We start from the raw sequence: 16,480 nt of genomic DNA on the forward strand, positions 1-16,480 counted from the left end.
TCCTGACAAAGCCGCTCTACAGAGTGAGCGCAGGACCCCTGCTTTTTATAACGTCCCACCTTGGGTAAAGCTGCCAATGCCGGTGTCAGCACCAAAGGATTTAGGTCTCTATTAATCATTTGTAATCCAAGCTAAGGTTGCAAAGTGTTAATTGGCTTCTCCTAAACGTATTAAGTCTACACCTGGCTGAGCGGTAAACACAGGAGAGGAAAGTGACAGGAAAAATCCAGGTCATGCAATAAATCGGGGCCACAATAGAGAATATGCCACATAAACAATGATCGACTGGATCGAATATGCTCCATAGAGAATACATTGCAAATTATAAGAGTTGTATAAAAAGTTAAAGCTTATAGTCCCCTCTGAACACCGTATTACATATAGGAAAAAAATCTACAAGAAAAAAATGGTCACTGTGCACATACATTACTGATCCTGAGTTATATCCTGTATTATACTCAAGAGCTGCACTCACTATTCTGCTGGTGGAGTCACTGTGTACATACATTACATTACTTATCCTGTACTGATCCTGAGTTACATCCTGTATTATATTTCAGAGCTGCACTCACTATTCTGCTGGTGGAGTGACTGTGTACATACATTGCATTACTTATCCTGTACTGATCCTGAGTTACATCCTGTATTATACTCCAGAGCTGCACTCACTATTCTGCTGGTGGAGTCACTGTGTACATACATTACATCACTTATCCTGCACTGATCCTGAGTTACATCCGGTATTATACTCCAGAGCTGTACTCACTATTCTGCTGGTGGAGTCACTGTGTACATACATTACATTACATTACATTACTTATCCTGTACTGATCCTGAGTTACATCCTGTATTATACTCCAGAGCTGCACTCACTATTCTGCTGGTGGAGTCACTGTGTACATTACATTACTTATCCTGTACTGATCCTGAGTTACATCCTGTATTATACTCCAGAGCTGTACTCGCTATTCTGCTGGTGGAGTCACTGTGTACATACATGACATTACTTATCCTGTACTGATCCTGAGTTACATCCTGTATTATACTCCAGAGCTGTACTCACTATTCTGCTGGTGGAGTCACTGTGTACATACATTACATTACTTATCCTGTACTGATCCTGAGCTACATCCTGTATTATACTCCAGAGCTGCACTCACTATTCTGCTGGTGGAGTCACTGTGTACACACATTACATTACTTATCCTGTACTGATCCTGAGTTACATCCTTTATTATACTCCAGAGCTGCACTCATTATTCTGCTGGTGGAGTCACTGTGTACATACATTACATTACTTATCCTGTACTGATGCTGAGTTACATCCTGTATTATACTTCAGAGCTGCACTCACTATTCTGCTGGTGGAGTCACTGTGTACATACATTACATCACTAATCCTGTACTGATCCTGAGTTACATCCTGTATTATACTCCAGAGCTGCACTCACTATTCTGCTGGTGGAGTGACTGTGAACATACATCACATTACTTATCCTGTACTGATCCTGAGTTACATCCTGTATTATACTCCTGAGCTGCACTAACTATTCTTCAGGCTTCATAGCTGAAATCTTCCAGCATTCCCGTGCTAAGTGTCTATACAGAGCTTAATCTAGTGATTTGCATTCTGGGATATGCAGTCTTTACACCAGTTACTGTAAAGTCCTAAACTAACTGCCCCCCCCCCCCTCGTATTACAGGAATTAAGTTATTAGGGTGTGTCTGTCAACGAGCTTGGGAAAACAGGAAAAATTGTACATGCTGCTTTGGACAATAATACAGAATGTGCCTCAATTAATTTTAGATGTAAATCAATGTCCAGCCCTGAATACCATTTTTTGTTTATCTAAATATGTCTGAAATTCTGTGCTTGAAATCTCTTGTATATACTGTATATAGATACATGATTAATTCTGGTTGCATTCAGTCACCACTAGAGGGAGGGCTATCGCTACTGATTATACATTGACCTCAACAGTATGCAGTAATCTCCTGAGCTCCCCCTAGTGGTGGCTGCAGGTAGTGAGAATTTTATCACGTATCAGAAAAACAGACCTCAGACTATTATATAAGGATATAATAAGAAATTAATCAGCAAAAATTATTGGACTAAAAAAACCTGATGATAAGAGGTGGAGATTCACTTTAGGCCTGATTTACACGAGCGTGTGCGTTTTGCGCGCACAAAAAAACGCTGCGTTTTGCGCGCGCAAAAGGCACTTGACAGCTCCGTGTGTCATCCGTGTATGATGCGCGGCTGCGTGATTTTCGCGCAGCCGCCATCATAGAGATGAGGCTAGTCGACGCCCGTCACTGTCCAAGGTGCTGAAGGAGCTAACTGATGGGCAGTAACTCTTTCAGCACCCTCGACAGTGAATGCCGAACACAATATACACTAACCTGTGAATAAAAAAAGACGTTCAAACTTACCATGAACTGCCTGCTTCCTCCAGTCCGGTCTCCCGGCCGTTGCCTTGGTGACGCGTTCCTCTCTTGTCATCCGGCCCCACCTCCCAGGATGACGCGGCAGTCCATGAGACCGCTGCAGCCTGTGATTGGCTGCAGCCTGTGCTTGGCCTGTGATTGGCTGCAGCTGTCACTTGGACTGAATTGTCATCCCGGGAGGTCGGACTGGAGGAAGGAGCCGGGAGTTATCGGTAAGTCCGAACTTCTGTTTTTTTTACACGTATATGTATATTGTGATCGAAAGTCACTGTCCATGGTTCTGAAACAGTTTAAGTCTTTCAGCACCGTGGGCAGTGACTGTCTCCTGACGTCGCGTACCCGAACATTTTTTGCCGGGTTCGGTCAAAACGAGTTCGGCCGAACCCGGTGAAGTTCGGTGCGCTCATCTCTAATTTGACACTCCGTTTGGATGTTTGTAAACAGAAAAGCACGTGGTGCTTTTCTATTTACATTCATCCTTTTGACAGCTCTTGCGCGAATCACGCAGTTCGCACGGAAGTGCTTCCGTGCGGCATGCGTGGTTTTCACGCACCCATTGACTTCAGTGGATGCGCGAAAAACGCACGATTATAAAACATGTCGTGAGTTTACGCAACGCACTCACGCTGTGCAAAATTCACGCATCGTCTAAACTGCCCCATAGAGTAATATAGGTGCGTACGACCCGCGTGAAAAGCACGCGCGTCGCATGCGCGTATATTACGCTCGTGTAAATGAGGCCTTTAAAGTCCTAGTGAGCAGAGACAGGGGTCAAATTAAAACGCTGTCATTTCTGTCGAATGCAAGCAACACATTTCAGAAAGGAGATGTTAAGTATATGTCACATGACACCGTCACCAGGACCAGCTGTTGGGTATCTCAGATATGGAGGTCCAAATCCCTGGTCACCCCTGTAGATGAGGTGAACCCCATTAAAGCCTAGTTATAACTGGTCAAGGATGGCCGTCTCCTGTAATGTTGAAGCTGGTCATAAACTAAATCATGGCTGACCAATAATTGAGTTGACACCCATAGGATACTAAGTCACTGGGTAAATGACCCTCATGTTATTGCAATGTTTAGGGGGGGGGGGTCTAGTTTGGAGAAGTATTTTTTTCCTTCTGCTCCGTCCCGACTGCTATTTCATCACAGGGGGTCTTGCGGCTGTCAGGTCCTCCTTGGTTGGGTCTCTCCTCCAGTATATAAAGGGTAGCCCTCTCTGTCACCACAAAATGCCCTAATAGGGTGGTACACAGTCTTCCAGAACCCCTTTAAAAAATTATAGGGGGTGGGGATTAAAGTTTAGAGAATGATGGATGGTTCGGTTCCCCTACTTTCTCTTCAGCCTTCATCCATCACTAGGGATGACTATATTCAGATCTATAGGATCTATGTATAACTCCCCTGATAGCATGCAGGAGTATATGCATTCTAATTCCCCACAAACGCCCCACAAATCTGTCAGCAGAACACAGGTGCTGTTTATGGCAGCCTGAGCTGCAAGACACATGATGTGTATTCTGCTGACCGTATTATGAAACGTGAATTCCTCACTGATCGCCCGCTCTATCACTAGATCGATCCTGCTTGAGAAGGGAGCAATTCTGATGGAATTGCCGATGATGCGATTGTATGTTTGCGGAAGGTGACCCTACACTTTAAAAATGAGACGCGTTTGGCTGGCAAGGGGTAAATGTGGGTGTTTTTAACCAAACGGAAATGTTGTGTGTATTTGTATTACATGACTTTATCGTCCATTGGATTGCACTAAATTCGTTTTATAGTAAGTCGCCGGCATCAGTGCAGATTCTCAATTTTGCTGCGGTAAGGAAGATGTTAACTGCAATCCCCGGTCACTTTACTGCAGCGTCAGCCCCTTTAATTACTGACCATCATTAATCCTGTCAATCATCCTGAGAAGTGAGGAGGATAAATAGCTCCACGTTCTCCCTCGTGGTCTCTGGATGGAAAAGATGTCACAGGACTCGACCAACGACCCAGACCAATGATTACTGTAAGGCCTTATTCACATGAACGTGTTATACGTCCGTGCTACGCGCCTCGCACGGACCTATGTAAGTGAATGGGGCCGTTCAGACTGTCCGTGAATTTCACGCAGTGTATGTGCGCTGTGTAAAACTCACGACATGTCCTATACTTGCCCGTGTTTCATGCAGCACGCACCCATTGAAGTCAATTCGCGCAACAGTAGTAGAATGAATGAAAACCGAAAAGCTCCTCGTGCTGTTTGTAAACATAAAACCAGAGTGTCATCATGATGCCGGCTGCGCGAAAATAACGCACCATATGCTGATGCCACACTGACCTTTTGCGCGTGCAAAACGCAGCGGTTTTTGCGCCCGCAAAACGGACACGTCCGTGTGAATAAGGCCTTATAAGATGTCCAGATTCTGCTGAGCCTGTGTATCTAATCCTCATGTGTGATACTGTCTGCTGAGCAGTATCTAAGCCTATCATGTGTGATACTGTCTGCTGAGCAGTATCTAAGCCTATCATGTGGGATACTGTCTGCTGAGCAGTATCTAAGCCTATCATGTGTGATACTGTCTGCTGAGCAGTATCTAAGCCTATCATGTGGGATACTGTCTGCTGAGCAGTATCTAAGCCTATCATGTGGGATACTGTCTGCTGAGCAGTATCTAAGCTTATCATGTGTGATACCGTCTGCCGAGCTGGTAAATCATTGGCTGGATTCACACGTCGCGTATTTGTTGCAGATCTTTGAGAGAAGTCAGAAGTGGACCCGGGAGGAACATGTGCGATGATTGAATTCAGCCTTTGGGTACATTCACATGTAGCGATACGAATCAGATGCAGATTACCCCCCTCCATACACTGAAGCCCTGAATGCCACAACATAATTGACATGCTGCAGATTTGATAATCCCCAGAATGCTCTCAATTCACTTGTTTTGGTTTTTTTCCGCTATATGTGAATGGGGTTTTTTGAAGACTCGCCCACATATATTGTCCTGAACTTTTCTGCGGAGTTGCGGTGCAGAATCTACTTCACAAATCCAGAACATCATTAGTGATACTGTCTACTGAGCCACTGTATCTAATCCTATCATGTGTGATACTGTCTGCTGAGCCAGTGTATCTAATCCTATCATGTGTGATACTGTCTGCTGAGCTGTGTATCTAATCCTCATGTGTGATACTGTCTGCTGAGCTGATGTATCTAATCCTATCATGCGTGATACTGTCTGCTGAGCAGTATCTAAGCCTATCATGTGGGATACTGTCTGCTGAGCAGTATCTAAGCCTATCATGTGTGATACTGTCTGCTGAGCAGTATCTAAGCCTATCATGTGGGATACTGTCTGCTGAGCAGTATCTAAGCCTATCATGTGGGATACTGTCTGCTGAGCAGTATCTAAGCTTATCATGTGTGATACCGTCTGCCGAGCTGGTAAATCATTGGCTGGATTCACACGTCGCGTATTTGTTGCAGATCTTTGAGAGAAGTCAGAAGTGGACCCGGGAGGAACATGTGCGATGATTGAATTCAGCCTTTGGGTACATTCACATGTAGCGATACGAATCAGATGCAGATTACCCCCCTCCATACACTGAAGCCCTGAATGCCACAACATAATTGACATGCTGCAGATTTGATAATCCCCAGAATGCTCTCAATTCACTTGTTTTGGTTTTTTTCCGCTATATGTGAATGGGGTTTTTTGAAGACTCGCCCACATATATTGTCCTGAACTTTTCTGCGGAGTTGCGGTGCAGAATCTACTTCACAAATCCAGAACATCATTAGTGATACTGTCTACTGAGCCACTGTATCTAATCCTATCATGTGTGATACTGTCTGCTGAGCCAGTGTATCTAATCCTATCATGTGTGATACTGTCTGCTGAGCTGTGTATCTAATCCTCATGTGTGATACTGTCTGCTGAGCTGATGTATCTAATCCTCATGTGTGATACTATCTGCTGAGCTGTATATCTAATCCTATTATGTGTGATACTCTCTGCGCGGTGTATCTAATCCTCTCGTGTGATACGGTCTGATGAGCTGTGTATCTAAGGGTATGTTCACGCGCCCTATTTACAGACGTAATTCAGGCGTTTTACGCCTCGAATTACGCCCGAAAAAACGGCTCCAAACATCTGCCCATTGAATTTAATGGGTCTTACGGTGTTCTGTGCAGTCAGGCTTTTTTTTTATGCGCCGCTGTCAAAAGATGGCGCGTAAAAAGACGGCCGCCTCAAAAGGAGTTCAGGTCACTTCTTGAGACGTAATCGGAGCCGTTTTTCATTGACTCTAGCGAAAAAAGCTCCAAAAAACGGCCGTAAAAAACGCAGCGAAAAATGCAGTGAAAATTGCGAGTGGCACAAAAAAGTCTGAAAATCAGGAGCTGTTTTCTCTTGAAAACAGCTCTGTATCGTGAGACGTTTTTGACTCTGCCTGTGAACGTACCCTAATCCTCTCGTGTGATACCGTCTGCTGAGCTGGTGTATCTAATCCTCTCGTGTGATACTGTCTGCTGAGCTGGTGTATCTAATCCTCTCGTGTGATACTGTCTGCTGAGCTGCTGTATCTAATCCTCTCGTGTGATACTGTCTGCTGAGCCGTGTATCTAATCCTATTATGTGTGATACTGTCTGCTGAGCCGTGTATCTAATCCTATCATGTGTGATACTGTCTGCCGAGCCACTGTATCTAATCCTATCATGTGTGATACTGTCTGCTGAGCTGTGTATCTAATCCTCATGTGTGCAAAAGCATTAGATACACGGCTCAGCAGACAGTATCAACCTCCATGGAAATACAGAGACAAAATCGTTGTGGAAATGATTTAATAATTTATACAAAATATTAATAATAAACATATTAAGCTCTGCTGGACGGCGCTGGCGATTCATGGTTGGGGGGGGGGGGGGAGGCACTGCTGGCCTTAACACTGGCTGGCCTCCTCGATGGGTTTCCGGCAGTACGGGCAACAGTTGTGTTGAAGGACGAGAAGTTCATAGTCTTCTGTGTGAAACATCTAGAATAAAAGAAACATCACTGAAATGCAGCAGGCAGGGATGTACGCAGGGGATGCAGAGCCGAGTTTGTCATTCAGCTCATTGTGAGATCGTGCTGTGCCCCCTCATTCTCCGTAGAAATACTGAGTGCAGTGCAGACCATAAACCGGTTAACAACCCATTGAGCTCTGCTACATCTGTTCATATAATCTCAGGGAGAGGAGCCTGAAGCTTGTGTAATAACGAGAAGTGAGAACTCTGCCTCTCCAAGTCTATAAGAGCGTTCCTCTCCCTCGTCTCACAGCCTCCTAATTCCTTCATCTCATTAGGCTACAGGAGGCGACGCGACCTGCGGGTTACTCAGGGCGACTTCCTGCCTGCGATTTAACATGACTTATATTCATATTGCAATCCCTGTGCGCTAAGTAATCGCGGACGTGTGAGAAATTTACCTGCATTACAAATATGAAGAGCGGAAATGATTCTGTGATGATAAATTTGTTAATATGTCTTTATAGAAGTGAGAGATCAGTTTTTAGATAAAAATGATATAATTCTTCCTGCAGCCACCACTAGGGGGAGCTCACTGAAGTCTATATTATTCAGTTCAATGGGAGCTGTATAAAATGTGTATACGTGAGCTCCCCCTAGTGGTGACTGCAGGCAGCCAGAATTTTATCATCTTTGTCTATGCGGAGGATTTGGAGCTCTGTATCAGGAAAACGGAGCTTCAGCCCCTATAAAGATGTATTATGGAATTAATTAGCACAGAGTTCCTAAACTATTTAGACGACACTCCGTGACAGGAGAGCCACAGGTTACAGATCACTGTATTACATCAAATTAGGTGCAGTCCAATTTTTTTTTTTTTTTTTTTTTTTGGGCTGCTGTGGTACAAGTATTACAAGTTTTAGGATGAGAAATGCACCTCTCATAGTGGGACCCCCCAGCCCTGTGTAACATACCTGAAAACAGGACTGGCACATGGTGATGGAGACATCGGGGAGCAGGGAGCGGTAATACTGCCACTTCAGGGGCTTCAACCAACGCTTCACCATGATGTCCCGCCGGCTCATAGACCTCAGGACCGAGCGGTTCACAATGACGGGGACAAACTCAGAGCCGCCTTGCTACAATGAATTGTGGGGAAAAAAAATAAAAGAACTTCAGCCGCATCTTAAAGGGGGATTCCGACATGTAAAATAGGATATGCCATAAATGTCTGATTGTTGGCGCTCCCCTGCTGATTCGGAGAAGAGAGTCCAGTGTTCATGTTACCACTCTAAGCTCGGGTCAAACGCGCAGGAGAAAACACTTTTCTGCCGCAGCAATTTAAATTGAGGTCTATGGTGAGCGACAAAACGTAAATGTTTCTGTCAACCCCCATATACTTCAATGGTGACGAATCCCCGATCCTCTCCCCTATTTTTACTCCTCAGTTGCTGGAGACCCCGGATCTGCATCTCCCACAGATCAAACCTTAATGGAGTATGTAGAGGAAGAATTTCTGGGGGTGGGACTAGTGGAGATAGTAGTCAAGCCACGCCCTTATATATGTAAATAGAGCGATAAATTCAGGCTGTACATTAATGGATAATCTTCAAGCCTGTATGTCTCATTTAACCCTTGCTCCTATATTGATGCAAAACTAAGCAGAGTTGCCATTCAGGACTCTGGGAAAGCTGGGTGACAAGTGCTTTAAATCAAGTCTATGACCTATGCACACATATGTATCTGGTATGTATAGACAAGAATAACTCACCTCAAAGCTTAACTTTGCCGTGAACGGGTCGTCGTCCACGATCATTTCGTCCTCGTCCAGCCGCAGAGTCTGTGAGTCTTTTGTTACGGTTAAGGTCACAAGCAGCTGTTGTACTCCACTGACATTATATACACGTCAATAGAGGTGTATAGTGTAGGTATATCCAGCACTCAGAATAAAAGTCATAGGGTTTATTAGGTCATGGTTAAAACAAAAAATTCTGCGACCACACTTACGCGTTTCAGACCAGTAAGGTCCTTAATCATAGCTAGATTATATACACGTGGCCTAGGACTGTATATAGTACTAATAACTATACCGTGGAGGTGAGTACCTTATATAGAGCTCTCCACGCTGCAGTTATCAGACCTACAATGTCTCTGATTACCTATTTTAATGGCTGATACCAGAGACCAGCAGCTTTACGGAGACTTATGTGAAGCTGCCTTCTCCATATAAAATCATTCATATGGTGGTAACGCTGGTCAGAGCCGAGGGCCGTACACGTGAGGGTATAATTGTGGTCACGTCTATGGGTGGCCGCAGTAAGGATACCAGCTGAGGACATCTCCTGCCATCGGTCTTTATTGGCGTTGATTCTCGGGGCTTCCAGGTCAATGAGGGCCGTGGCCTCTTCATCCGAGATTCCTTCTTCCAGGTAAAATTCCACCAGAGGCAAAATTTCTGCAACGAGAGAGAGAAAAAAATTCTAGAATGATAATGTCCACAGCGACTGTGGGGGGAGGGGCGGTTCTACACATGCGCACCTTCCCTGCACTGTCCCATTTAGATATTCGAGGAGAACCCCTCTGATATTTTATTAACCGAGACCCCCAAGTGGCTCCAAAATTCTGGGTCTATTGTTCCGCAGATTTTGCATCTCTACGATACAGATTTCAGTTCCCACTTTGTAAACCTCCTGCTGTTGGTGGAATCACGGTGGCACGGTGTCGGGTGGGCCCACGGTGGGCTGAGAATTGCCGTGCGGCCGGCGAGTCAGTGGTGAGAGATGACACGTCTACCTGGTTGGTCTCATAGGGTCGAGTAGCCGCGGACACTGGCCACAGCGAGGTGTAGGCGTGGTCCGGTTGGCAGGGTAGTGGGGTCATGGTGTCGTGATTTGGGCCGGGCTCCCCCGGGCTTTTGCCACAAAGTTTCCGCTAATAAATACCCCACCAGGTGGCAGCGCATCTGTTACATAAATCTACGTCAGTAAACATTGTCGGGTCCCAGACCCCAATCTTATAGGGTGTGTACACCTTTAAATCATTAACCTATTTGAAAAGGTTGGGGGGGGGGGGCTTAAAGGGGTTTTGTTGGAAAACCCATTTATCTCTTATCCACAGGATACATGTGTGATCGCTGGGGGTCTGACCCCCTCAGCCCCCTCAGCAATGAGGAAAACATGGGACCCAAAGTCCCCCTGAAGTGTTTCATGAAAATAAAAGCCTGGTGCGCGCGTTCATTTCTATGGGACTTCCAGGACCGATGTCTCCGGCAGCTCCATAGAAATGAATGGAGTGCTGGTCGAGCATGTGCACCAGCGCTCTATTCTCATGGAGAACTTCAGGGGGGACTTTCAGTCCCCTGTTCTACTCATCGGCAGAAGTCCCAGCGGTCGGACCCCCAGCGATCACACATGTATCCTGTGGATAAGGGATACATGTGTTTTGTGGAAAACCCCTTTAAGTCCAGACAAACCCCCCCCCCCCTTCCCACCATTAGTTACCAGGATGAAGGAGCAGCTTTTTTCCGTATCTCTGAATGACGCTGACGTTGCTCCTATTCTAATATGAAGGAATTGGGGGTCTCAGCGCTCGGACCCCCGTCACTGACAAGTCTTTTACCTCTTGACCTGGCAGATTCTCTATCTTGTATATTCGGGGACTTCCATGTTTCCCCCGTGTCGCAGGCCGCACAGCTCTACAAAGTGAGGACCCTGCAAACAGCTCCTCATATCTCAGCATCCTGGACCCCTGTGAGAGTTCTTGGGATTACCTGTCTTCATCCCTGAATTCACCTTGAACATTAGTACATACAGATTCCTGCTCCTGCCTCGTGGATATTAAAGTAGGGCTCTCTCTGCTCTAGATCCAATTAACCCTCTCCTCACAGGTTAACGGCAGAGATCTACCTCTAGACTGAAGCTACAAGATCATTGTCCGACCTGCGGAACTGGAGAAAATGGGGTAAAACCTTGAGCCTTGACTACGTCTATTAAAGTCAGACTTAGTGGCTAAACCTCAAATCAGCTTCTAAGGTGAGAGGTAATCCTGCAATACCTGCTGCTGAGTGTGATGACAGAGGATGAGCGCGCGGCGGAGGAGGAGACGGGACCGCCCCCCCCCATACACCTGCTGCTATTACCCCGACAATCACAACCGACAGCCAAAATAAAATCTTCTCCTGATACCAGTAGCCGCCTGCGATTGACTGCTGCAATATAAAGCGCTGAGAAAAGATCCCAATGTAAACGCTGAACTTGTCCGTAGAACCGACATATGACAAAAAAAATGTCTCACAGTAGTGCAGCCTCAGGCTTTGGGCCTGTAACATCAAGTGACACTGAATGATATTCTATCATGTTCTCCTGGTCAGTTTTTTTCTTTATGGACAAAAATGCTTTAAAGGGATTTTCCCCACAATTACCCTTTATGGCTGTACAAATCGACATGGGAAAAAATAAACTCCTTAAGGGGTTAAAAGACCGGCACAGTGCGCAACGGCCTATCTAATAGTAATTGATAACTGCATTGCTTTAATGGCACCTGTGTGAACATGGTCTAGAATAAAGAGCTGCGTGGCGCTGTACAGGATAATGCAGCCTTCCTGAGCTGTGATCTAACACTACAGAACCCGAGGCCCACAGGCTGAACGGGGCACAATCTGTCTATTTTTGGGGGTCCACGGGCGCTGAGTGAGGGTCGCAGCATTAAGCCGGAGGACTGTCTGCTCTCCCTGCAGAACGTCTGGTTAGATTCGATCACCGCTTGCCTATCTATAGCTGTAAATGACAGACGTATCACTAAACTGACTGCTAAACCTTGTTGTGCGGATTATAGGATTAACCTACTGTCCTGTAATTAATGGTGTGCGCGGACGCCTCAACGTGCCATATAATACTCCAAATTCCTTTCTCCTGTGCGCTCCTAACATGATAGATGGCACATGGGGAACAAACCGGATTCTGGGAGTAACCGCAGATTTCTGTATATGCCGCGGATATGTTTGTAAACTCTCCCTGTACTTATATGGGTTCGTGCCCCTCACCCCTCCTATGTCAGAGCTCCAAATCCCCTACACCCATAACGCTGCATGCTTAAATTCTGTCTGCAGCCACCGCTAGAGGGAGCTCTCTGCATACAGATTTATACAGCTCCCATTGACCTCAATACTAAATCCATCTTCAGTAAGCTCCCCCTAGTGGTGAAGACTGTTATCATGTAACTCTGTCTATGAGGGATTTTGGGGCTTTATAATAGAAAATGAAGCTCTGACCCCTATAAAGAGATATTATAAAATATTTTAGTTATCACCAACCGGTAAAGGTGTGCGTTCAATTATTGAAAATATTAGACTGCCTGAATGAACGTTTAAAATAAATGTATTGTATAAATATTAAAAGCTGGGCACTGATGCCCACATAAATCTGGTAACGGGCATTAGCCGACAGACCCAGCAGACGGATACAGTGTCTAGAGCGTTTGCTCAATGTAGCGTTTAGTATGGACACCTGTATCAGTAGCAGCAAATGTCAACTGGTCTGTTTGCTACGGATGTGTTCTTATCCCTACGCGTTTCTGCACCCCGATTTTATTCTGGGGAGCGACCTCAGGGGTAACACAGGTAGTGGTTATATTAGCCGGTCAGCAGTGTTGTGCTGTCAGTTTCTCTACCCTCAGGGGTAACCACTACCTGTGTTACCCCTGAGGACGCTCCCCAGAATAAAATCGGGGTGCAGAAACGCGTAGGGATAAGAACACATCCGTAGCAAACAGACCAGTTGACATTTGCTGCTACTGATACAGGTGTCCATACTAAACGCTACATTGAGCAAACGCTCTAGACACTGTATCCGTCTGCTGGGTCTGTCGGCTAATGCCCGTTACCAGATCTATGTGGGCATCAGTGCCCAGCTTTTAATATTTATACAATAAATTTATTTTAAACGTTCATTCAGGCAGTCTAATAAAATATTTTAGAGTCTATGAAAAAAATGTGAACGATAAATTCTGCTGAAACGCAATTAATTACCCGGCCAAGTGTAATATATGACTAGGTGGGTGGTAAGGGAAATGGAACAGACAGTCCCTGAAACGCACAGTCCATACCGGATTTAACAAGGACCATGACATGTGCAGAATATATGCATGAATAGTTAACCTAGTCTATATTGTGTGGGTCTGGGGGGAGGGAAATTAGATTGTAAGCTCCACTGCTGCAACAGATACGCTGGAGTTATATAAATAACGGATGACAGATACAGAACAATAATACATTGCGCACATTCCAGCGCGCCGCGTTACGTTGAGTTGGTAACGATTACAAGATGTGTTTTTTACACAGTCTCGGCTCCTATAAAGCAGTGTATACGCTGCGTGTCAGCCGGTCCTCCTATCCCCCCTGGATATCCCGTACACCATATGGAGATCGTTTACCCGGCATAGTTGTAGTTAGATTTGTATACATGTCTTGTGGGGGCCGTCATTGTGGAAACAAATTCCCCTTATAAAAGACAGAGACACCCGCCGATAGCCGGATATTAGAGGGAAGAGAGAACAACACGAGTTACACGGCTGGAACATTAATGAACAAGAGAGTAACATATAAATTGGCAGGAATTAGTAAAGAACAAACGGCTGCCACCCACACGGCATGTTTACATCTAGTACTGAGCGGACACCGCCGAGCCCACCGCCGAGCCCACCGCCCTGCAATCAGAATCCCTGCAGCGATGTATATTACACTATCTCTTCCTCATAGTGATATATTACACTGCCCATTCCTCGTAGTGTCTGCAGTGATATATATTACACCGTCTTAGTGTCTGCAGTGATATATACATGTATTACATCCATGTATGTGTATATAAATAAAATATGGTCTCTCCCAGTGTCTGCAGTGATGTATATTACACTGTCTCTTCCTCATAGTGATACATTACACTGCCTCTTGTGGCAGCGATGTATATTACACTGTCTCTTCCTCATAGTGATACATTACACTGCCTCTTGTGGCAGTGATATATACATATACTACATCCATACGTGTGTGTATATATATTACACCATCTTTCCCACTGTCTGCAGTGATGTATATTAGACTTCGTTCACATCTGTGTTGGAGCCGTCTTCACCGATCCTGTCAAATTCCGAAATACGGAAACTGCAAACTCTTAACAAAAACCCAACAGAATCCACGGATTGCGTTGGGCGCCTTTAGTGTCTGTCAGGCAATAGCTCCGGTACCTTCATTATTTTCGTTCTTTCATTCCTATGACGGAACACAAGAAGGGAAAAAAGGAGCGCAGTTGTGACCCCAGCCTCTTAGGGCCTGTTCACATCAGTATTCCGGTTCCGTTCACCCTTTCCGTCAGAGGAACCGATGAACGGAAACGATCGCTTCCGTTTGCATTCCCGCTGATTTCAATAGTAATGCTTCCATTTCGGTGTGTCAGTTCCGTAACGTTTCCGTGATTTTTTTTCATGGAAACAATAGCGTCGTCGACAGCACTATTGTTTCTGTTAAAAAAAAAAAAAAACACAAACTTTACGGAACAGAAACAAAGAGGAGCATTACCATTGAAATCAGCGCTAATGCAAACGGGAGCGATCGTTTCCGTTCATCGGTTCCTCTGACGGAAAGGTTGAACGGAACCCAAACGCTGAATGTGAACAGGCCCTTATGCTGCCTGTTCCTGGCGCTGTCTGTAGTGATGTATGTCACTCGGTCTCATCCTCCAGACCTGCAGATCGAGTCCAACTCACCGTACGAGGATGAAGAGAAGACAAATTGCTGCCGGCAGTTGATGCACACGTTCCCCAGGTTGTTGAGGAAAGGATTGTTGGTCGAGCATCTGTAACACATGGGGACGAGCTCCTGCGGAAAGAAGACGGGTACAGAGGGTCACACAGCCCGACACCTGCTGAAAGAGGCAGAACGCAGCAATGTCTCCGTTATAATAGAGGACCCCCCCCCCCCCCCCGCAGGGAACGTCTCCTTATTATAGACCATCACATGGACTTGGCCCAGGAGCTGGAAACTTCTCTTAGGAGCCGGCAAATTTGTAGGGAAAAGTTCCATTAATTGTGCTGGCGAGGTCCGTTCATGTACATCCCGCTATAATAACTTGGCACCGCCGCTAAAAAGCAGAATTTCATTACAGAATCTGTGTACCTGGTGTATAACGGGACACTGCTGGGTATTGTCAGCCGCCAGACGGCTCCGAGAACAAGGGGCTCTTCTCCGAGCTGGAAGCTGGCCGTCTTACCACACAGAGCATTTAAAGGAACACTCCAGGCGCAGCTCATTCACTGTGTTATGTCTAGCGCAGGGCCTAAGGGGGCGGAGCAAGACACAGGGATTTAAAGAGCACCAAAGAAAGAATTCCTGTGTCATGCCCCGCCCCCTCAGTCCCTGCGCTACGCAGTAGCCGTTCTGTAACCTTTAAAGTCTTGATGCAGATGACTATTTCTGCCAAGTGGCAGGTGCTGCAAAGCATGGGGGCACCCTGTAGAAGTGATCCAATGGGGGCATTATCTAAAGTGTATGGGCACCTTTAGTTGCAATGTCTGGGCGTACTATTTTTCACAGGGTTGTCCGCAAAATAAACCACAAGGGGTTGGGGCTCGTGTACAAAAATGGGTGTTTATGTGGGCGAATCAAAAGGTGGGACCTAAAATTTTCTGCAAATGGGAGAGATCCCAATGGTCAACTATTCTATTTCTTCTATCTCCTCCAGCTAAGGTCCGTTGTCTATTCCATTTCTCCGAATTAGGTCTTGGAGATCTGTACTGCGCTGAATGATGGGGTCAGTAGTTCCCGGACAATTGATGAGTTGCCTACATGTTGCCGTCATCCGGTATAACATGACAAACCCCATCATACCCTGCACCGTCAGCTCACAGCCCGGCCTCGCTCTACACCCACTGACGGGCTCTGCTGCTCCGGATGACCGGTTGACGTTCCCGAGCCGCTTATTAAAGAGCAGAAACCTCCTTTATATATCAGACGTGTCGGCAGCTCGAAAATGACACCACAGCCGGGA

General features: G+C 45.8%; 1 protein-coding gene across 1 annotated transcript in view; it reads right to left on the reverse strand.

Moving 5' to 3' along the window:
* Window positions 1–7,263: 7,263 nt before the first annotated feature.
* The window catches only part of IFT122 (intraflagellar transport 122), a 41,887-nt gene continuing 32,670 nt past the window's right edge, over window positions 7,264–16,480 (reverse strand). Inside the window, exons 25-29 of the mRNA XM_075831842.1 lie at window positions 15,201–15,312; window positions 9,769–9,897; window positions 9,214–9,290; window positions 8,417–8,581; window positions 7,264–7,471 (exon numbers count right to left, since the gene is read on the reverse strand). Of these exons, the coding sequence (XP_075687957.1) occupies window positions 7,379–7,471; window positions 8,417–8,581; window positions 9,214–9,290; window positions 9,769–9,897; window positions 15,201–15,312 (576 nt within the window). The 3' untranslated portion in view covers window positions 7,264–7,378. The remainder of the gene's footprint in view (window positions 7,472–8,416; window positions 8,582–9,213; window positions 9,291–9,768; window positions 9,898–15,200; window positions 15,313–16,480) is intronic.

This window comes from Rhinoderma darwinii, chromosome 7, assembly GCF_050947455.1.
Source record: "Rhinoderma darwinii isolate aRhiDar2 chromosome 7, aRhiDar2.hap1, whole genome shotgun sequence".
Taxonomy (NCBI): domain Eukaryota; kingdom Metazoa; phylum Chordata; class Amphibia; order Anura; family Rhinodermatidae; genus Rhinoderma; species Rhinoderma darwinii.